Source organism: Ischnura elegans, chromosome 1 (assembly GCF_921293095.1).
Source record: "Ischnura elegans chromosome 1, ioIscEleg1.1, whole genome shotgun sequence".
NCBI classification, from domain to species: domain Eukaryota; kingdom Metazoa; phylum Arthropoda; class Insecta; order Odonata; family Coenagrionidae; genus Ischnura; species Ischnura elegans.
The window spans coordinates 86,088,519-86,113,242 of NC_060246.1; the positions used below are offsets into that span (position 1 = coordinate 86,088,519).

At 37.5% G+C, this 24,724-nt stretch overlaps 1 protein-coding gene across 6 annotated transcripts in view; it reads left to right on the plus strand.

Annotated features, from left to right (window-relative positions):
* The window catches only part of LOC124165283 (casein kinase II subunit alpha), a 32,056-nt gene extending 7,332 nt beyond the window's left edge, over positions 1-24,724 (plus strand). For 5 of the 6 annotated variants that reach the window (XM_046542633.1, XM_046542648.1, XM_046542657.1 and 2 more), the window contains 4 exons: positions 5,589-5,791; positions 9,081-9,229; positions 15,968-16,045; positions 21,486-24,724. In XM_046542633.1, the coding sequence (XP_046398589.1) occupies positions 5,589-5,791; positions 9,081-9,229; positions 15,968-16,045; positions 21,486-21,595 (540 nt within the window). In that variant the 3' untranslated portion in view covers positions 21,596-24,724. Of the gene's footprint in view, positions 1-5,588; positions 5,792-9,080; positions 9,230-15,967; positions 16,062-21,485 lie in introns of all 6 variants that reach the window. The other variant, XM_046542640.1, reaches the window with a different exon arrangement.

Here is a 24,724-nt window from a genome sequence, read left to right on the forward strand (position 1 = left end):
TAGACCGGGGCACGCATATGCAGGGGCATTTATTTCAATGAATTTTCTAATTTTTATGTCTTTAATTAGGACATTTTAGACATTGGTTTTATAAATCAGTAAATAAAGTCAACATTTTATGCATTCATTTGTTGTCCTATTTTCATTTTTAACTGTAAAAAAATGTTTTTATGTCCAAGTCTTGTCCCGTTCTTGGGGCAAGTTTATGCAACGCTGGACCGATGCTTGACTGACGCTCAACATCTCGCGAAAATTGTCTCTTGAGAGCAGCAACAGAGCCGCTAGCAAAACTAATGGTGTGCGACATATAACTCGGTTTGGAAAAGTGCACTGCGTAAACATGCCCCAGTGCCGGATGTCTTAAATGTGCCTCGGTCTACCGTGCACATTCGTCTTTATTCACTTGAGTCAAGTACCTTCTGATATACAACAGTTTTTGTTTTGTCATCAGGCAGAAGAACAAATAAAGTGGATGGTTAACCATCACGTGAACATGCAATATATATTTGACCATGCGAAAAACATGGTGTTTTTAGATTCAGAGCGCAAACACTCACCTTGTGATTTTCTAATCGTAGTCGTGAATGCAACTTGATGTGAAATTAATTTCGTTTCTTACTCGAAGGGCATATCGGTTGGGATCATGGGAATCCTTTGAATTCCTTGTCTTTGAATTTTCATTTGAGTGTAGTTGTGTGAATTACATTGATTTTCAGTTTTTCAATTAACAAATGTATTCCATTGCATAGTTTTGGTTGGTTTAAGGATTCAAAGCATCATGAACACCGAACCTATCTTCAGCTCTAAATTGACCCGTGGTAAGCCGCGCACATCTGAGTACTTGAAAAGTTCAGATGGTTAGTTGGTGATTTCGTCTTTGTTTGTTACACTGTCAATAGATTTGTATTGAAGCAGAGTATAAACTATTTGATCCCGATTTACCAAGTTTCAGTCAAATCGTTTGTTGCCACCAAAAATGTTCGCTGAATCTACTATTTGTGATTTTTGTGGTTAAAATTGATTTTTTGAGGCGTAACTTTGTGAAAGCGATTCATAATTAAATTAAAAAGAAGAACTTTGTGCTTTCACATTAATATTTATTCACGACCATGGTTTCAACGTAAGACATCATCAGGTCTCCTGACCTGAGACGTAAGACGTCATCACCTGATGATGACGTCTTATGTTGAAACCATGGTTGTGAATAAATATTAATGTGAAAGCACAAAGTTCTTCTTTTTAATTTAATTTTTGTGGTTATCAATCAAGTTTGTGAACATTGATAAGCTCTTTCGATGGTACGAAATTGCAAAACTTCCGAGGAAATGAAGTCATCCCGCTTGATTCGTCGACAGGCGCACGGCTGTTACACTGTTAGTCAACAATTGCTTGGAGATTTGTTTACACACACGGTAGAGAAGTGATTGTTGACATCTCAATTTGAGCTGGGCTTAGCTTGCATCAAATAATTTTAATATTTTAAATATATTTTAACTGTTGAAATGTTTTAAATATTGTTAAGAAGCTCTGTCATTAAATTGGTTAAAACAAAACAAATCATCTGGTTTTGACCTGCTTGATAGCTTTTGCAGTGTTACCAACTTGACCAAGATCAATTTTTTTTAAAATCTTACTACTTTTTAATGTTTTTTCTGTTTTCTGGGTCTGAGACTAATCCAAAAAAATAAAAATCATTCAAATCGGTACGGGCATTCTCGAGTTGTTAATGGTGTAACTAACACAATTTTTGACTTTGTTTTATATTTATAGATAATGAAAAAAACTTAATTCTTCCATTAAGCATTTTGAAACCTTGCTATGCCGTGAGCTAACTATTGATTGAAGAATGAACTGTGTTGAATTGCATTTGGAAGATGGAACTCTTGTATGACCTTTTCCAATTATCCTTGTGTGTTGGGTCATAGTTTTTGTGAATAAGCTCTATTTATTTTTAATATAACACAATAATGCAGAAAACGGAGTATGAATCATTTCTCATCGAGTGTAGTGTTAACTTTTGTTCCGTAAAATTAATGAGTGTGTTGTTTCTGGCATTCTGGTTTTGTGATAGGGTAATACATTTTCCTGGCATTTTTGGAATAGCTTAAGGGAAAAAACATCTGTGGCTGCAATTCCTAATCTATTATGACCACTATCTAATCGCTTCTGATGTGACATGTGCACTAGTAAGAGTTTTTATATGGTGGGAGCATCTACCCCTCATTTTTGTGATTTAGTGGGATATTGCCAACTACTCTTTCATTCTCAGCTCTCAAGATCTCCCCCTCTTATCAGCATTTAATCGTTCTCCCTAATTACTTTTCCCCAGACTCTGTCGCATGCTTCCTCTTACTCCATTCATCTACATGTTTTTGATCCTATGGCAGTTAAGGTACATAGCAACATCTGTATAGACAATATGGTAAGGGAACATGGATTGGGCCTAAGTACATTTGAAGTAAAGATGTATCTATCATCATTATTTAAATTGCAGTAACCAGGGGGGGGCAGACACCAGAAATTTCCATAGGGTTATTGGTTTAGATCTGATTGATTGATAATGCATTCAATTTTTTTTAGCATCCACACTCAAAGCAACAGGTGGCCTTGTACAACTTTGTGATAAGAAATTGTAACTGCAGTATGCTCACAAACAACTTCATTATGAAGTGAAGTCATGGACTGTACCAAAGGGTTATGTTAATGTGTTGTAAAAGAAACTATAATCGAATTTTGCTTGTCATTAAATGATGTCATGTGGATGTAACAAACCTAAGTCATGGTCCGAAAAGTGTTGAAAAAATGTTGCAAACTTTGATGCTCATTTTACAGGATATTGAATGTCCTCTTTGCTTAAAAATCACAAAGCTTGCCATCTGCCCCACGCCGTAGAATTTTAGGATTTCTGGTCTAGCAATGGTTGTTTCTGAATAGCAATTATATCATGATGGGGTTGCCAAGGGATTGGCAGTCCTTGAGGGGCGCTGAATGTATGGGAGGCATGAGAGTGGCAATTCAAGAAAATAGTGGGCGTCGACATCACACAAAATATTTTTTTCCGTTCTGAGAATCTTATGGGGAAAATACTTTTGTTAGAAAGGATGTGAAGTTGGGAAAGGGTTCATTTCATCATCCATGCAACAATAACCTTCCAAAATAATGTCTGCAATTTTTCGGTCTTCATCACTTGCAGTTGCCATTACAGACCCACTGATTTTCTGATCACGGCTGTGGTCATGTAGAGAATTTGATACTTACCAAGGTTGAGGCCCGTATTCTTAGTCGACCCTGTAGGGCCAGCTGACCCTGGATACGTCATCAGCTCCTACATAAACCGATCTTGCCCTAAATATGCCACATCAAGCACTACAAATGGCCATTTTTGGAACAAAAAGGGTCCTACTTAATGCAGGGTGCTCGAACCAGCCCTGCACCATACAAAAACATGGCGGCCAAATTTCGTCTGCTGATCACTTTGATTAAACTGCAATTTTTCGGTCTTCATCACTTGCAGTTGCCATTACAGACCCACTGATTTTCTGATCACGGCTGTGGTCATGTAGAGAATTTGATACTTACCAAGGTTGAGGCCCGTATTCTTAGTCGACCCTGTAGGGCCAGCTGACCCTGGATACGTCATCAGCTCCTACATAAACCGATCTTGCCCTAAATATGCCACATCAAGCACTACAAATGGCCATTTTTGGAACTAAATGGGTCCTACTTAATGCAGGGTGCTCGAACCAGCCCTGCACCATACAAAAACATGGCGGCCAAATTTCGTCTGCTGATCACTTTGATTAAAGAATCTATGTTGTAATGGCTATTTAGGAAGACAAGCTTACACAAACCATTTTAAAATGTACAGTAACACAGCAGAAATTAATAATCCTACCACATTATACCCATCAAGTGAAACAAATAATGAAATTGGCTGAAGTATGAGTACAATAGTGGTATACATTCTTGTTTCTGCGGATATATATTAATATTTTTCGTGTAGGCGCTCAGTACACTTTTGAGAAACCAATATTGTTTGCATGCAATAATAGAAAACATATTTTCATGCAGCTATTTGCCACATAACAAACTTAAACTATGGAAGGTAAAAGCGAATGATGAACCTTGATGATGTAATGTAAGTTCTCACGTCAATGATCATATTTGTCCCACAATTATCTCTATCTTGTACATACAGCTTTTGAAGTAATTTAAGGACAGTATGATTCTACTTCTGGCTCGATATGAGAGTATTTGTAGTGATAATTATTGTACCAATATGACCTGGCGGACAGCACCGATTGTTCATTTACCTTGAGCCGTTGCCCTAACAATATGCCAGAAAATTATTGGACGTCTTTTCTTAGTTGCATAGTTTGGTCTCATTACGCTACCAGAGTGAAAAACTGGCACTTTGCCATCATCTATTCCATTTCTGGGAACTTGACGACGGAATTACCCCCCACCACTTATGTAGGGTTGACTGAGAAACGCATGTAGGGGCCTCTTGTTATGTAGGGATGGATATGTAGAGTCGACTAATAATTCAGGCCTAAGTAAGGATTCAACGTGAATAATTTGTTTACTGGGGATATATAATAGGACTACAGGCGGATTTACATGTTGAATGATAAATCGCATGATTATGTGAATGATCTTTCTACGATCTTTCACAATGGAAAGTGGAAATTTGGCGAATGATGAAACAAGCATGTGGTGTCCATCTTTCAGTATCTGCGAGCAAAGGCAAAGTAGCCAGCTGAATCGAATGCCTCCACTCTGGCATAGCAGTAGAGTAGTTGGAGAAGCAAAATGTGGTGAATTATTGAGTATGTATTCATATAATACGTGGAAGAATGCTAAGAGGAGGCATTATTCCAATTCATTACTCTCTGGTGGAAATTGATACTATGGTTTTTAATACTTGTAAATCTGATCAGTTGTTCAGTTATTGCTCAAGAGTAAACTGTGAAATGGTTCATTGCTACCCATATGGAATCATTGAAAAAAAATCCTAAATTAGTCATTGTGACAGTATTCAGAGCCTGCTTCTTTTCTTGCTTGGGTGCACTTTATCTTTGTTAAGGTTTGGACTTTTTCTTATCTGGCAGAATTTTAGCTGTTTTACTGCTAAAGTAAGTGGGCATTTCTACTGTTTGTGCAACTTAGGAAATGTCATTGGAAAAGATTTCAGAGATAGTGAAAATTTGGGCTAAAAATGATGCAGCACATGATATTGCCGGTGTTAATTGAAATGGATTTCTTTGCATATAATTGCCTGTTATCTGATTGCCAACCATGTAAATGAGAGTTAAACTATTACAATTTTATTATTTTTATTATAGTAATAGCACTAAATAATTAAAATTGTATAAAACAATGATGTATTGGATGACTATTTCGTTGAGAATGCAATTTTTTTTTTCGATGTTTCTAAAAAGCAATGTTCACACGAAGTTTGTTGATACAAGCCTCCAAATTTTTGGTCCTGTGAACTTCGTTATAATGGGAATTCCCTGTTATTCTGGACAGTAACTAATAATATGGATTGTTTCATTTCTTCTAATTTAAATTGTATTTTTTTTCAGATGTATGATTATTCATTGGACATGTGGTCTCTAGGATGTATGCTTGCCAGTATGATTTTCCGAAAGGAGCCTTTCTTCCATGGCCATGATAATTATGACCAGTTGGTGCGCATTGCCAAGGTGCTGGGTACCGAAGAATTACTAGAATACCTTGACAAATATAATATAGTTCTTGATGCTCGGTTTACTGATATATTAGGGAGGTGAGTGGCTTTTTAATTACCTAATACTCAATATGATAGTTCCCTTAACATGTTATTTGCTCATTGCTGTGATTTGCTCATTGAAGTGATTGCTCATGCAATTCCTTACTATGGGGTATTTACTGTGGTAGTAGTGTGAAGGTGGACGTGTTGTTACAACAAAACTTCAGCAAGTCAAAACTGAAGGGACAAAAATTTTGCAGAGGATCACAACTATGAAGACCTAGCTTGGCTCTTTAAGTTCTGCTGGCTTTGTTTAATAAACGCTTTTTTTTGTAAAATGATCACTACAATGGATTAGAATGTAACTTAAGTGGAAGCCGTAAATAAGTCTTGTTGAATTTCATTAGATAGAACCTTTACTATGAACTGGGGCATGAATTTACTTCATTTTATGCACCATCTATTGCCATTTCAACATTATATTACTTCCTTAAGTATGTTATTGAAATTTATGCCATTTGACCTTGCAAATTGTGTGCCACCTTGTGTTTCCTTTGTGAATAGCATGTTGGTGGTTGTAACTATGATGAAATTCCCCTTGTCATATTAAGCAAACAGCAGAATTTGTACATTCTTGTGTACATATATGTCCATGGTCCATGGCAGATGATGTATGAAGTAGAAAGTTTAAGATTAGAGATCTGTTTAAAATTTAATTGTAGTAGATATGAAGTTATTATGGCAGCTTTATCTACTATGCCATCAGTTATCTTTCATTGCGAAACTATGCGTGAGCAAGGCAATATGCCCACCTAAAGTTAGCATTGGCTGATGAAATAAATGTCGCACACCTTTTTCTGGAGTTACAGTAATACCTTGATCTATCGTTTCCTCATTGCCCGTTCTTCTGCTTGTATTGTTTGCCATGCCTGTCGTGAATAAAGTCCCTTGTGCTTTTGATTTCCACATGCATTGTATCCCTAAGTATTGTTTTCCTGAATTATTTCCAAATCACAGTTCCTGCATTGCCATTCCTGCTTTCTTATTATGAAAAAGACAAAACAAAGAATTAACACCAATGTAGCATTTCAGTGTTATATGCATTGAGGTTCAAATGTCAGTTGATCACCACAGGATCCAGGACTGATTCTTCACAACTTCTTTGTGCTAATAAAAAATGTGTTTTTCAAGAATATCTGTCCAAAGTGGCTGAAAATTATATTGAAAGTTTGCAAACCCAAATGCTCATTGACAATGCAAGTCAAATGAGACTGTTACCTCTCGTCTCTTTCTACTGGCTGTGACACCTACCTGGGAAAGGTAGAGGAAGTGGTGTTTAGACATTTAAATTAGAGTTTAATTAACTGAAGTATTTTTGTGACTTTTATTAAAACTCTGATAAATAGGCATTTCAAACAAACTGCTGTCAGTTATGCAGCTGTTACAACCATGTGTTTGAGGGAGAGGAATTCTTGAGCATGGCCATGTTCCTTCTCATCCAGTGTATGGCATGGGCCTGAATTGCTATGGTGTAATTTCTTATTTTGGCTCTGTTACCAATACTCTTTCACAGTGTAAATTCTTAGAGTTATGCAAATACAACCACACTTGTTGGAATTTATCATTTTGCCCCGATTTCCTGCTTTTTCCTTTTATAGCTATGCTTGTGATAACCTGTTGCCTCTCCACTCTCTGTCTCATGGGTTGCGTTGTTCCTCCAGGTCAACAAGAGTTCCAAGGAGGTTTCTATTAGGATGAATAGTGCAGATTACTCTATCATAGCAAGTATTTCATGGGAAGCGCAGCCGTAGTGCACATTCTACCCCATGAATTTTTTGCGTGCTTGTCACCCTTGGTGATAAGTCTAACGAACTAATTTCTATCTCTGTTACTCTTGCTTTGCAAAAGAAAAGCTTAGCCAAGTGACTTCGTAAACTTTATGTATTTTACTTTGTTAACTATGTTACAATGTGTATAATTTATTACGTCGGTTGTAATTCGGTCTGCAGTTCTATTTTTTCCTTAAACAACATCAAGGTCAGATGATCAGGACCACATAAGACAGAACTTTTGCTAGCGGTTATTATCCTTTAAATTATATTTTCAAATAGCGCAAATTGATTAATGTAGTGATATTGTAAATTCTGCAAAACTATTTTGTGTAAGAATTTAGCTTTCCAATCTGAGAAGTACTCAGTGGGTTGTGCATTATTTCACTGAGAGTATAATTTTTAGTGCAGGATTCATGAAAGCTATGACATAACTAGGTTCTTGGCATTTTTTACTTGTGGCTGAACACACACAGCACCCATACCACTCTGCATCAACTGAAGGAGCTCATGAACCAGTATGCCCATTGGTTGAGGTTTAAATGCCAAGGTGATCCAATCTGATAGCCGTACTATAGTAATGCACTGGTGTTAAAGAGTTAGTTCTGCGGATCTAGTTATGCGGAGCGTCTGCTGTGGCAGGGAATTTTTCCTTCTATCCTATATCTGTTTATTTACTTGTCAGTCATAGACCTTTTGACAGTACACTGTCAATGAATTGTTGTAATGTGCTTCTTGCTGTATGCTGTACTCAGTAAAATGAGCCTTGTAGCTGCGTTGAGATAGTGTGTGTATGCAAAATAAACTCGTATGTAGAATCATTGGTAACCAAGGATGACTATCTGAACTCCTACCAATTAGCAATTGTTGCTCAAATATGTAATGATCAAAAGCACTAATCCTAAAATGACTAAGTCCTCAAATTGAATGTTGTTGGAGCGATCACCGTCAATGGGAGATTCCAAGCAATAAGGTTTCATTTGTCTGCTCCAATGATATCTTACCATGATGAAATGTATTGTTGAGTTGAGCTTACTACCATCATGCAGTCAAAGTTATTTAGTGCGGGGTTATCCAGAGAGTTGTACATCCCAGATAACATCAGCAAAGAAATAAACTCCTTATAGTGCTATTGCAACCGCAAGCTCTATACAAGCAGATAATTTCCCCTAGATTCTTCACACGTGCCAACCAACAAAAAATCACTTGCTACTGTGCTACCATCACTATTGACGGCACTCACTTTAATGTACCTATCCTGTACCTATATCATCAAATTAATAAGTGCCAATTGTATCAATGGCTCTTAAATTAGGCATTCGGTACCCATGTAAATCTCAATTCTAGAGATGGGTCGGTTCCAGTACCTGATTCTCAGTACTGCTGGTTCATGCCTGTGGAACCGGTATCGAGAACCGATTGCATAAAGTCTAAATAAATTGCTTGTTTTCTGTAATCTTGTGTATGTCTTTGGCATGTTTATTTCAAGATTTATTCATGATATTTACTTCTTTCAGGCATTCTCGGAAGAGGTGGGAGCGATTTGTTCACAGCGAAAATCAGCACTTAGTATCTCCTGAAGCTCTGGATTTCCTCGACAAGCTTCTCCGCTATGACCATCAAGAAAGGCTAACAGCACAACAAGCAATGGAGCATCCTTATTTCTGTGGGTTTATTTTGTCTTTTGCATGATTTCTTTTAATTATAGCTTGGAGTTGTAGGTTATTTCCATGGTTAAGTCTTTTTATGGGTTTGAATTGCAATTAAGTTTTTGCCGGAGTTAATCCTTCTATTTGCTATCCTGCTGTTAAACAAAATACGAAAATGAAAGCCTTTCCTGACAAAATTGCATACCATCAAGTTGGAGTAGCTGACAACTACTTAGCATACAATAGCATTCATCTCCTACAACTATACAACATATTACAGCTGCATACTACTCACAGGTTTAGGTACGAAGAAGGAGGTTGTAAATAAACTGGAGGGGGCACCACTGGTTTCGAATGTTGAGCGCAGTGTGGCAGGAAAGCGGGTGCTTGGGTAGGATAGCCGCACTTACTTTGACCAAAACATTGATAATCCCATAAGAGTCAATGCTGACTATTTGGTGAAATATTTGGTCATGATCGTTGTTATGTTAAAATAAACTATTGCAAATGAAGACAGTAAACCTTTATTTCTACCATCATGGGAAGGTGTCGTGAATATATGTATATATCTTTTCCCTAGGAAGAATTTCGTTAATACGAACAACGTTATTACGAAGCAAATCGTTGGTCCCGACGAAAAGGCCTATCCAAGCTATAGGAAAAGAAACGTTATTACGAACCTCAGTCCCTGTCCCGGCGGTTACAAAATGAACTTAATTGCGAATTCCCACACATAAGCAATGGCATTCAGGTGGGTATTCACTACGCTAAGTTTTAATAGTCGCGCCAGGTTTAAGTTCTCCGTGTGTACTGTGACCAAGAGCGTCAATTATGGTTATTTCTTCACCATAAACGCAGCATTATATAATAAGCTTCATTCCTGGGGAATCATGATAACCGACTCATTACAGCTCGTAAATTTGATGCACAGTTAATCCTCTTCCTACGCACATTCGATTTATGAACTTTCACAGATACCAGCATGCAAAAATCTCTAATTTGGCACCTTTTGATTTAGCCATTACTATGCGGAGCGGAGTAGAGGAACTCGCACTCGTGGCATAATCTGAATAAGATATCATTGAATCCAGTGTGAAGTTAGGAACTGTTCAGCGTTTCGCAGGTTCTTCCTTTCCCCGGAGAGTAATTTTTTCTGCTCCGGCTACATTGCACGCCCAGCTAGATCAATTCATCTCAATCGTTAGTTAGAGCACAATTTTATGCAGTGTTGCATTCTGCAGGATAACCGTACTCCTCGATGCCTTGCATACAGTCCGGTTGGCGAGAGTTGCCTATTGGCGGCACAATAGGTGGAGCAGATAACCATGCACCAGCACGGTTTACAGCCAATCGCTGTCTCCCAAATGCACCTCACACCATCGCAAACACCGCTCATACAACATTGTCAAAACACCGACATAAGCCTGATCCACCAAAACATGCCATTTCTTCGAATCACCAAAACAAGTGATACTTCCGTTGGGGCCTTCACGCTCGCGTCCCTTCCGGCTCCTTTCTTCACGGAGCTCTTTGTAGACATTTCTCTTTCTAACTTGGCAACGCTGCCCCGACCTAGACCATTCTGCCTGTCATAGGACAACTCTCGGCGGCTGGACCGTAGGTTTATCAACTTAGCAACAAGGTCTTGGAACGCATCTAGTATTACTGTATTCGGAAAGATATCAACCCTTGATTACATCATGCCGCATTCTAATTTATGAGAAATTGAAACGTATTTTCCTGTTCATATATATTTCCAAGTAATTTAACCGCATCTATCATATACCGTATATCTCCGAATATAGTCCCCCCTTTTTTTCCAAAAATGGCCGCGGAAAAGTAAGGGGGGGGGACTATAATCGAGTGTAATCCAATTTAGCATACTAAAGGTGACCATAAAGTAATAAATAACGGCATAATGGCTAATGTTCTCGTAGTCTTTCTATTTGAGTATATTTATGAGGATTATAATCGGAGATATTAGTAAATACTGCCACGTTTTACCGGAAATTAAGACAATTTTTACCACAAATGTTGTACAGATACGATTATTCCGATTCAAATAGCATATCGAATATGCGTTTTCACGGAATCCATCGGGTAGCCGCTAATTTTTCTTGGAAAAGTATTGTTAGAATAATTCAATCGACACTGATCACTTAATGACGCACAACAGTAAATAATTAAAATGAAAACTAGACACACTATCATTACATTAATCGAACACTAGAATTGAATCAATAGTATATGTACCCGCCGCTCATTTAATAACTACACGATTTAAATAATTGCGAAAAATAAACAGATAAAGTGAACCTTTCGTGACGATTTAGCATTTCATTGCGTCCGTAGCTACTATACGTCCGTGCGGTTCGTGTTTACAACCACTGCCTTTACCGCCTTCACAGAACAAGAATGCGCAATAGGTGATGCATTTGTTTCTGAAAAGGCGCAATAATCGACGACTTTAAAGAAGCGCCGGCATTACTGCATTTGATCGAAATACAGCGACTCAGCATCGAAAGTGTAATCAATTTATTGAGGAATATCTTCAATTCGTCAGGGTAAATAGGATCGATAAATTACATCGCATAACGTTTCGCAATTATTTCCGCGATATTTTCTTTATTAAAAATAATTTTACGTTCAACAGTGAGGTGATGGATCAAGTAGAAAGATGAGGATCAATCCTGCCGCAGATTAGAGGCCTTCAAAGACGGAGTTTCGATGCCAATTTAAAAATAGCCGTTGCAGAATACGCCGTAAATCATAGTATTTACAGCGCTAGCAAAGCGCTAATACATCGCGGAAGTCATTTCGGGGGTCTCGATGCGGCAGATTCAAAGAATTAGAGGAAAATATCTTCGAATTTGTGCGCAAATGCAGAGCAGAAGCTCTTTGTGTAACTTATGCAATTATTCGCGACGAGGCATTGAAAATTGATATAATTTTTTTTCAGTTTTAATGTTTGTTGGAAAAAGTTTATTTCTTAATTTTATTACTTTGATATTTGTAAGTCCTGTAGTTTAATTGTTTTGCTTAGCAGGCATTTGATAGCAATATTTTTATAATATTTATAATTTATTTAACACAATTTTATTTAGATTTCCTAAATTCTTCAGGTCACTTGGATTTGTGATGACTTGATGGGTGTGTTACACTGGATCTAGGGAAGTTTCAGGGCCAAATGCAATACTGTTTATGGGCTTTAAGTTAAAGCTTATATATTGATATTGTCTGTTGTCATTTGGAAATCAAAAATATTAATAATTTGTGAAGGTTTAAAAAATACAATAGCCTTGGATACTTAAAAAAATTTCACATTTCTTCATTACATCTGGTTAAGGAACTATAAATTACTGATACATGCAATGGATCACAACATGTTTTAGGTATAGTTATTTTGTTGTGATGGAAAATATGTGAACAGATTTGTTCTTAATCTTCACAGAAAATAATAGTTTTTATCGAATCTAGAATCTTAACTTGCTAATCACAGAAAAATTGCCTTCCTTTACATTTTAAAATTTTTCCCAAAACTGAGGTCTCAAAATTGGGGGGGGGGACTATATTCGGAGATATACGGTACTTTTTTTTCGAAGATTCCTCTAAGAAACGTTCATACTAACTTCGTTATAATGAACCTCTGGTTTTTCGGTCCCGTGAACTTCGTAATAACGAGCGTCTACTGTATTGTCATTCACCATGGTTCTGGTCTGCAACTAGCTAAGCCAAAAATAACTTTTTACTAGTGTAAAATATCCATTCCCCTGCACTTATATTAGTAATTAATAAGATTACAGTCAATGGAAATCTTACGATAGACGACCGGTCGCATTGATAGTACAAAAGTACCGTATAAGCGTGTGTAAGAGGCGCACCCCTATTTTGAGCATCGAAGCTATGAAGAAAAAAATTTTGCTGCATATTTTTATACTATCGCGCGGTTTTGCAGACGTATGCCTGGAATTTCGGCAGTTATTGAAATTTCCTCTTTGAATACTAATTGAAAGAGGAAATTTTGATAACTGCGGCGGTAATAGCGGCATAAGAGGGAGTAGAAAGAGTTCCGATCCTCTCTTCGCATACGCCGTTGCTCTACGATGCTTGTCCTATTCACGAAAAATTTTGTTTAAATGCTCTCACAGGAGTATTGCAATAGAATTGCTGCTGTGGAAAAGTTTAAGGCAAAACACGACAGGCATATAGCATGAACCCTCCTAAGAACTTGGACAACAATCGGGGCAATCTCAGCGCCGTAGGATAATAACCACGTTGTAGATTTAACGGAGCCACACTCGGCCCTCCATCAGCCAATACCTCTGCCGTTGTTTTTTCTTTTCCGAGACCCCACAGGAAAATATCAAGTTACAGGGGAACAATGGAAACGTGTTTCACCCCGTCTCACCAACTGACCTTGATCGATCTCCCAGTTTCTGGAGGCCAAATGCCGGTGAGTCATCTACTGAGCCCGAAGATATCTCGATAGCTTTCAATTATTGTATGACACGCACGAGGTTCAAAAAAGGAAAGAGATCTCGCGACGCATATCTGACAGAATTTAAGTTTTTTTAAGCTCTAATTGTTTGACACAAAGATTTATAGTTACAACAAGGCTACTAATATTAAAAATAGTCCAAACAGTACAATATCAGAAGAAACAAACGTAGCATAAGCGCATTCAAACAAGATGAGACGGACTGGAAACTTGAAGGCAACGCAAACTGCGTATATCACATTGCTGCGCCTTCGCCCCTTCGCTTTGAAGGCAACGACGTCACATGCATGATCGGACATGTTCGTCCCTTGCTCCTTCGCTTGTAGCCTCGTTGCTTCGGAGACAGAGGGATCGCTCTCCCTCCGCGCTCTTCACTTACAAGCAATTCTGATTTCTTCTATCCACAATTTAGTCCAACAATGGACACACACGTTTGAATTTTTTTTAAAGCGCAGGTTTTGACACCAATATAATTTTCAGTTGCAATAATCCTCATATTAGCGTCTGAAGATGATTTTTGAAAAATCAGGTCCTAAGCGTAATGAAAATTACTCAGCAAGGCAGATATTGACTATTTACCAGGTATTTCCTTCAAAACTACGCGATTCTCTACGTTTGATAAGCGATTACTATATGCAGTATAAATGCCGCGGGATACCCACTCGTGGCAGTAAATTTAGTGCGCCCTCCGGAGCAAAAAACCCCGCGCGATCTTTTCCATGTTCGCCTCTGGGGTACTGACGTGACGGCGCTATGCTTACAAAAAAGCAAACAGGAGCATTTTAAAAATACGTCATTTAGGGAGAAACTCCCCTGCCTGCTGCTTGTTTTTGACCTAGGGTTTCAGATGACTGACTCACGCTGAAAACCAAGGCCACTCAGTTCCCCTTGGACTTGCGACCGGTAAAGGGGGGGGGGGAAGATAAGAAGTTTGTGTAAGAGGCGCAACCTCATTTTCGGCTGCAATTTCTGGGAAAAAAGGTGCGCTTCTTACACGCGCTTATACGGTATGTTCACAATGATTAATTTACTACCAAGATATGACTATATGGACAGTTTAATATACACAGTAGTATGACGGACGATCAGAAAACTCTTGACGAAAATCAAGTAACCGTTGCATTTTCATTTTATAAATCAGAGGTGATATAAGGAATAGAATAATTAATTATAAACGTACACTGTTTGAGACTTAAGTCTGAAAATTGTCAAACCAAGGAATTCTGGTGGAATTCTGACCATGTGTAAAACTAGAGCACAGCGCCTCCAGATATTAACAACCTCCTTGGATACGAAGGACTGGACACTCATGGAAATTGTTAGCATGGAGAGTGAAAATGGAAAATTACTTTATTCAAACCCAATTTTCAGCCCAGAATTGTGTAAGGTGTCGTTTTCATGGTGTACAATACAGGTGTGCTTAAATTTTACTTCGTGTGTCTGAAGTTGAGCAAGACACGATAGGTAACTGCCATTTTGGCAAGCGTTTTAACTTATGTCATGAGGTTTTTGATGATTTTAATGAGTTTTTGGGGTCACAATAAACATTAATACATTAAAAAAATATGATTGAACAGCTAATTTGATAACAGTTTACTGAAGCATTTCTGTGGACTGAAGTCACAATTTTGAACAAGAATGCATTAATATGGCAAAAATAGCTTTTCAATGGGTTAATTATTCTTTCCCATCTTAGAGTTGCTAGTAAACAAAAACCAAAATTTTCTGGGAGTTCCTTGTCCCTCAAATAGAAGAGGAGTGCAAGTTGTTATCACCTTACATTATATGTGGGCTGGATGGGCTCATGAAAGTAAAATGCCAAGTGCAATTTTTCATATAAGGCTCTCAAGAGATGTCTGCTAAAATTGATAAATAACCTCATCAATAATGCCATTTAATGTCACCATTGTGAAAAATAAATAACCAACAATTGTAAATAAAAAATTCCACAAGAATTAATATGTTGTCCACTGTAGGACATGTAAATCAGTGCTACTGTGATTCTCTCTGCTTGCAGTTGGTTAAGTACATAAATATTCGATTAACATTCAGTAATGCTTACCTCTAACATTATTAAAAATTTGAGAAATTTAGTGCATGTCATATAAAGTGAAATTATGAAAGTGTAGCAATATTTTGTGATTGTTTATACTTATGTTAATGTGATGAAAATAATTGGTGGTTTTTGAATTTATATATTGTCGTGTCTTAAAGGTGTTTATGCCCTTTAACCCTAATAACTTGTCTCTTCTTTCAGATCCACTGTTGAAGGAGCAAGGGCGATTAAATATGATCTCCTCGTCTCCTACTCCCATATCAGGCTCAGGGCCTGTAGGTGAGTAGACCAGCAGGTAATGGAATCATCTTTACTCTCATCTTAATACATACTCAATATCTTGGTTAATTAAGTTTGTCTCTCCATTTTTTATGGTATTACATCGAGGCAAATTTATTTGGCTAAGAGTTATGTTGCATCAATCATGTTTTGTGCTTTAGTCATTGTTTAGGAACTTAATGTTGATGGTATTCTTGAATAAAATGTTTGGGTGTCTTTATTCTGTTTGAATGCTTCAATTTAACAAAGTGTGGTTGGATTTTGAAAAAAAGGTTTGAGGTTGCTATTTTGGGCAGTGAATGTTGTTCTACTTTCATTGTGTCTGTTGGGTTTTTTTGCTCTTGTAAAAGTCTGGTGGCCTATGATAATTTTTAAATGTTGATTGTTGTATCATCTTTGATAGCTTTATTTTTTGTGTGGTAATTTTAAGTTACATCTGCAGTTTTGCTTAAAGAGCTACTGGGAAAATAATGCCTATATATTGAAAATAATGACCTAGTGTTTTGCTGGAAATTTTATTCATTTTCAAGTCTGTGGCAGAAATAAATGTGGCAAGTATGTTAGGACCCATTGTATAGGCTCAAGTGTAGGTATTTCAAAACCACGCTTACACCACTTGAATATCCTACTTCGTTTCTTCCATTTGTATCTTAAGGCTAGTTATGCATTGATTTTCTTCTGCCTTTTGATTTTGCCTGGTAGTATCCTAATAAGGGTTTCTTACTTCAAATATGTTGGTTCTCAGCTTTTTCTGTTTTGAGTATCTGGGATAGTTATGTCTTGTATCATGAACTTACTGCTGCCGTCTCTTTTGATGAATCTTCCAGATGTTCAGTATTGCGGTAATCTTTCTGATGATTTCATCACTTATTTTATATACATAAAATGTGCATGCCACTTATGGACCCTTAGTACAGAATCATCATTATACTTCCTCACTGACTTTTTTCTCGATAAATAATTTCATTGCTAAGATTCATGCCTGTGCCATAGATCATTAAACTGCAATGAAACAATCCAGTAGCTGAGAATCTTCACTAAAATTTTATCTTAAACAAATTTTTCTGTAGGTTCATATCCTCCAAATGGTTATAATTATGCTCTTCAGGTACATTTATAGTTCTCAGGCTTTGCTTAAATGCTTTCAAGAGTACCACTACCCTTGCATGAAAAAAGTGGTCCCTGGTCAAGGCATTGGTCTTTTTATTATGAGATCAGCCACATGTTGGGTTATCAGGCTACACTCTTGCTATTGGTAATATTACTTGTTGATTGTTATTCAGCAATTAGGGAGTAGAATTAATTGCATGATGTTTAGTTTCAATTAGTATGAAATCCAATTCCTGGGGATATGTTACATGTGTATGCAGAAAATTTCATAGTGTGGGGTTTGTGCTACTCCTTTTTTGGGCTGCCAGAATAGAAATTGTCTAATAGTTAATTTCACATGCTATGTAACCATTTGCTAGATAAGGAGAGTGAGCTGCTCAGTGCATTGCCTTTGTTGTATTTTCTTCTTCATTTATCATGGCTATGGTCATTCAGTCTCTCATTCCATTTGTGGTAGCAATCTTCTTTTGGTGCCTGCTCTCAGTGTACAGTTGAGGCAGAAGCATAGTAACTAATAATTTATTTTCAAATCCTCAACCATGACTTTGATCATTCAATGGATAGCTAAACTTGCAACTGTAATGCAAATTGCTTCCTGCAGGGCCACACACATCTGATAGGTAAGGATAGGAGCCAGGCATACGATAGTATAGTGGACTCCTGATTATCTGGGTGCAGCTTATCCGTGTTGCAGATTATCCATGCTTGAGTTCGTACTCCTTCGATGTTTTCCACCATCTTCGTAAAAAATAAATAAAATCTGAAGCAAAAGCAGCTGGATATTTGCATTTTAATGTATGGCTGCAGCGGGCCTATTATTTTCATTATAATTCCTGTCAAAAAAATGGAATTATTTTATTTACTTGATGACGAGGAATGTTCTGTTTACTCGGACGTCTGATCTAGCATTGCAGATGCCAATCAGCGGCGGAGAAAATAACTAGAGTAATTTTTCGAAGATTCTTGAATTGTAAACGAATCTTAAATGATGCCCTGGACTTGCATATGGTAGAAAACGGCCCAAAGAAACCAGAGATTTCGTTGCACTCGGGGATGTTTATGCCATAACTAGTCCAGGTTAAGCTGGAGAGGAAGGGGATAGTACAAGTGAAGGCAGCGAGGGAAGTGGAAGTAGAGATAGCATGAGTCATAGTCAGGCACTTGCTTGCGAAGGCAGTTTGTCATAAGCCTTGGTTTCCTATAACCACATCTGGGCGATGGGATGATCGTGCTCCAGCTGCCATCATGGGAGTTCCATGTTCCCATTTTCCAAGCATCACAATGTGCAATCGCACTCAGTGATCACGAATCTGCGTCCCGGGCAACCTGTGTGAGATGAGGCATGGCACCTGACAGTGTAGTTTCCGATGTCACGCAGTGCTTTTGAAGCATTCATGCAAATCAAGGATCTGAAGCCGTGATCTCACTGCCATGGATGCACTGTTTTTGGAAACTAGTAATTATATGGAGCAGTAAGAATACGAGTGCAATCACGTTATTGCCACCAAAAAGATCGGGGAAAGAAAGCTGCTAATGATTCTGCAAAGAACCTAAAATAACATTATATGAGCGTAGATAATAATAGAATGATGGATTTATGTATATGATGTAAATTACAAGAAATCAAAGTGAAAGTTTGGATTATTCGTGCCACCTCTCTCCATCATGAGCTTGGATAATCAGGAGTGTGCTGTACTTCTATTGAATCTTAATTGCGAAATCATTTTTTCCTTTCCTCAGAATGTTAGCTCCAGCGATAGATTTTCAGGGACCAAAAGAATGATTGCTCGGCCCAATATTTTCTGAATCACATGATCCAGCTTTTCCTTTCCCCATCTCCTATTGCGTTTCATTTTACATACTAACTGTCATTCAATTGAAAGCTAAGTGTGGTGTTACAATCGCTGTTAGCAGCCACGTGTTGTGATTGGCTTAAGTATGGTTCTAGTGATGGTTTCAGCGACGGAAAAACAGATGTGCTGAGTGATGGAAAAAAGGATGTAATTTCCATCTATACAGTCATTGTGGAAAATGATTGCATGAAAGTAATTTTTTTGCCATCATTGGACTGATCACTGGAGCTGACACTCAAAAGGGATGGAATAAATGACTGTGTGATTCAGGCTTCAGTGTCACCACCTGAAATACACTTAATTTGTTGGACTTTGCACTTAAGGGTGGGTTTGTAATTGGGCAACATGAGAAGAAAAACTGGATTGTCTAATCAATGAGCATTAGGTACTTTTGCAACCTTTCTGTGGTTGGAAACTGATTTATGTTGTTGAAATATATTTCCGTGCATCATAAATGAATGGTTCTAATAGGGTCATAGTGGCTTTAGGAGATGGTTTCTTGGGGAGGGAAGTTGAGGAATGATATGGTTGGAGACTAAAACTGGACATTATGGAACCTTCGTTGAAGGGGATTTATTTTTATCATTAACTTTGATTCTTTACACATTTACTGCTCAATCAGTTAATTTCAATCATCGAGGAAGGATGTCTGAAAGCTTCTCGTGAGGCTGGAGTCCGGGATCCTTTTATCAGCAGCCTAGTGCTTTGTACTCTAAACTATCACACTTTCTAATGATGAAAATGTAGAAATGCCAATCGAAAAGGTTGATGTTGATGAAGATAGTTTTCCTTGTGAATGCTCCTGGTGAAATCTTCTTAAGCTACTTTTGTTGCGGCTGACATTTTTTGTTAAGGAGCTTATCTCAATCCTGATTATATTTTTTATCTATGCATTTTGCAAAACATCTATTAAAACATCGGCAGTCATGAAAGAACTAATCTGGGGAAAGCTTTGGCAAAATGGCATAAGAGCCTGTGGGTCTTAATTGTTTTGGCCCTTTTCACCTATCAAACCACTGCACAGGCCTTGTGTACATTTATTTTGTTATGCTCATTTTTTAGTTGATTAGCTGAGGTTATGTATACCCAAATTTTCTTATTCTTTCTACCTTGTTTATTTTGGCATTTTTATAGTTTACTTTGCTCAACCTTTGTTCATTAAAGTTTCTTCGGGAAGTGAAATTTTTTATAAATTTTGAGTTTGCGAAAACATTATATGATGTTGCCTTTTTGTGTTAAAATCTTTAATGAAAAATTCAATGTGTAGAAGTTTCAGCCCTAATATATACTCTATGTCAAATGGTCTCCATTTGCTCTCAAGCCTTATCTAAAAACTCAGTTCTTTTTAGGCCTCTTTTAGTTTTTATCTCTTCATATGACCAACATTTTCGAAGCACGTATGCTGCTAGTTATTTTTCCTTTGCAATGTATAATTATGCCTTGTCTTGTTTTGGTTGTCTGTTTTCTTAAATCTCTCCTTATATACTACTGTCTTGTAATCTATGGCTCTTTTTTTTTTTTTTGAAAATTCTGAATTAGCAGTTGTGTATTTCATTTATCATGATAATGGAATGTTACATTTAATTTCTATTGTTTGTTTGAATTGTTTATTTATCATGAAGTACTGTTTTCATGTTTGAAACTTTTATCTCTTTGCAACATATCAAATGTTAAACCTCCAAAAGATCTGGTTTGTGTGGTGGCTAGTGTGTTAGCTTTCCACCTTGTGGTGTGGGATTCAAATCCCAGCTGTAGCAGAGAATTTTCAGAAGTTATCCAATTGCTGCTTCAATGTTGTGTTGAGGCCACTTTGTGTTAGCACTCTCTCTAGTTGATGAGATTTTGAGTTTTCCGTTTGTCAGGAGCAGACTGATGCCGACACCAGGTTTCTCTCAACCTTCCCTTCCCTATGGGCCATGACCTATGTCTGTTGCCTCCTTAAAGTGTACCTTTTAGCTTGACCTATCAAGCTTATTTTGGATCATGTTCGTCCAAAATTCAAGATGAAGTAGCGATAGAGGTTTTCATCTCCAACTGTTTTGTAGGAAAAGAAAAGAAATCACAAATGCCTTGTCATCATTTTATTAGTGAATTTTTGTGGAATTGATATAAATGACTTATAGTTGGCAGAAAGATGATTAGTTATAGGTGCCTGAGTAAATTGGCTTTTGAAAGTGCACTTGTTCTTATGTTCATTTTCGTATTATGTTTTTGGCTGAAGATGTTTGTTCGTAATACCCTAGTTAAAATGTTTTGCATGATTCCTGGTTAACTCTGCACTGCTGTATCATTTTCATAAGTTTTAATGTTATATATTTTTGTATTTAGCATATATTTATAATTAATTATTTAGCATTGTCTGCATTTTGTAATGTTTCAACACGTAATGCTTGCTTGTTCATAAGCCTTCCTCACTATGTGCAATCTTTGTTGACTGTGTTTCTCTCTTCTACCTTGGCATCTAATCGCGATTGAAGGAGCTGGAGGGAGTGGTGACAGAGGAGGGGGTGGGGGCTCAGTGGCCTCTCCAGGCGGACCTCAGCCCTCTTCTTCATCAGCTCCTCAAGGAAACTCCTCCCAGCAGTGAAGCCAGCGCCTCGAGACGGTTCTTCAGGCGAAGTGCCAGTGAGTGGATGTATGCATTTTGGAGAATGCGCGAGGGAATGCGCTTTGAGAAATCATCCTGCTGCCATTGGAAGTTGTGTATATTGTGTGGGGCAAAAGGAAAGTGGACATTCAACAACTTGAAGGTGCAGGGGGGGTTTTTGCCACCCTGGTTACCCTCTTTCTGCCCTCCTTTCAAGGTCAATGTGGGAACATAAGAAATAGCTGACCCTTGGCCGTATTGCCTGTGTACTCTAGTGCCGTGTGTGTTGGAATGTGCATTAGTGCACTGAGGATATTTTGACAGGGACGGGAACCGACGATTCATTATTATTTTTTTATTTGAAGCATTGTTGTATCTGAAGTGCTGGTGCAGAGCAATGATTCAGTTGAGCAGAAGCTCTTTAGGAGGAGTATTTGTGTGAGTGCTTGCTCTGTAGGCATACCATTTGCAACTTGTATTGGCTGAAAGTTGTTTTCACTCCGCAGGAGAGAGGAAGTGGGAAAGGATGAGTGTATTAAGATTCGTTCAAACTCACTGAAAACCCTTTCTGATTTATTTTTGGCACCAACCTCTGCCTCTCTCTCTCTCTCTTCTGCATGTCTCCCCTTCCAGGTCGCTGTAATTATGTTCATGGTCTCCAATACTCTGGAGTCGTTCATGTCTCTTGTAATTTCCCATGTCTTTTGCATCCTTAACCTCCATGCTTCATTCCCATCTTGAAGTTAATTATATTGTATGCACCATGTATATGTCATGTTGACAATATGCTTTTGACTATTTGGCTGCATTTTGAATTTGAAAAAGGTGTGCATTTTTACCAATATAAGGGGAGATGTTTTTCCATGTGGGCAGAAGTAGCACCCATTTTGAGTGGTTGAATTTGAGTCTGTTAACCTAATCCTTCATTTCCTATCCAAATACCCTTTCATTCCCATGAGGATGTTATCTTGAAATTTTAAATTCTTAAAACGAATCGTCATTTAATTGTTATGGCTTCTGGGATGAAAGTGTTAACAATAAATCAATGGTTCACGTGAAAAGGTCTAGTTTCCTTATAGATTGTGAATTAAACTAGGAAGTGCAAAATTTAAAATTTCTACAAAAACTGAATTTTATGTAGAAGAAAGTATTACTATACATCAGGTGTAATGTAATTCATGGCATTGCTTCAAGGGAGATAAGGTGAAGGTGCAGAGATGTGATTCCTGAGCTCATGGGTGTTAATTTTTATCCATGTGTGCATGGTTTTGATGAGGTTTCTGTTAGAAGATAGAAATGAAAGGTTATGATTGGGCAAGAAATGAAGGTTAAAATAGTCTCTTTGGGGAGCATGGGGCATGGGAGGAATTGGTTTTGCATATTTGTTGTGCAGTTACGTCAAGTGGTTGGTGATAATGTTTTAACCAGTTGTTCTGTTTGAATCTTTTGTCCATTGCCTTTCAACACCATTAGCCCATTGTTTGCCGTCCTAGAAAGCTACACAATTCAGTTCATCATTAATGTACCTCCTGTGGTTTTGTGTGCCATAATTTGTCATGGCTGATGGAATTCCTCCCAAGTAACTTGGTGCATCCTGTAACCTATCTCCCTGTTGAGGAATGCTAATTGAGAAGGCAGGTTTTTTGTGTGTGAATGAAAGTATGAATGGTTTTATTGAATTGCATCCCCTTTGCTGAAAGCTGAAAGGAAATGCCCTAGCTGAGGTATCTTGAGTGATGGCTCTTATTGAGGCTTCGTCATGTGCTGGCACCTGATTGAACCTCCTTTCTTGTGGCTACCTCTCTCAATACCTCTGGTCCCCCATGGCTCCTTCTATTTCATTTTAACATTTTTCCCTTCTATCTTTTTGCACTGCATTTTAACAATCTGGCATTTCTACTTCGACTGATCCTCTTTAAAATTTATTTATGAGTTCTGTTTGGGTTTAAAAATTGGGTTGTTTATTTACATGCAACTAAGTTTGACCACACTAAGGTTGAGTTTCTCAATTGATTTTCATCAAACATCGCACTTGTCGACCTGAATTGATTCTTAATGATGATTTCATAATGATGGCCATTACCCGTGAAATACCGTTGAATTCAAAAGTTAAAACTCATCACATGTAAAAAGTCAGCCCTAAATTTGTCGGACATGAATTACATTTTGCTTAAGTTGCCATCAAGAGGTTTTCTCTTACCTTTGTGAATAAACTATTTACAGCGATAATTGGTTGCTATAAATATTATTTGAAATTTAAATATCAACATGATAGAGCTACTGCCCAGGCACTAAGTTTTCTCTATTGTATGCCTAATAGAAGCACTTATCTCTTCTGGTAAAATAGTTTGCGAACAATAGTCTTTTACTAGGCATATCTGTTGTGGTTTGTCCTTTAATTTAATTCTTTACCCTTGCTGGATATTTGAGGAATCTTTTCTGCATTAAGTAAGAGGATTTACCAATTATATATCAACTGGAGGAGAACACTTGAAGGATGGGAAAGCTGCATTACTGTAAAAAATGTGAAATTATCATTTTTTGTTAGTGTGAGCTTAAAGCATGCTTTGCATAGAGAGAACAAGTACTATGCACTTATTTATTTGTATGAAGCCATATATATATGTGTGTAAATAAATATATATATGTTAACATGAAATAAAAAACTTCTACTGGATTTGTAATAATTTAGGTTGGCCTTGGTGGGTGAGATACTGTAAATGTGTGAATAGTGCTGGTGGTGAGCTGAAAATCCACTGGCCACAAGGCTTACTCTAGTTGCGGCTTTCCCATTCTATAGCACCTCATTTGTAAGAACACTAAATTCCTGATGTAATGAAGAAAAATCTCCTGGTCAACGTGGAGACCATTTGAATGAGTTATAGTAAATTGTGATGAAAGAGAGAGAGAGAAAATGACTGTATGATGAATGTGTGTGACATGAATAACAGTTGTTCATAGTTTCAAGAAGCTTGAGTGGTGACCTTGTTTTAATGTGTCAACTCAAATACTTCATTATAAAAATGAACCTTTCGTGTGTACAATTTAACATCTGTAACATTCGGTACTTTGAGAAAGGGACTGTAATAAACATTTTTTCATGTATAAAACGTTTAAATAACAGTTTAA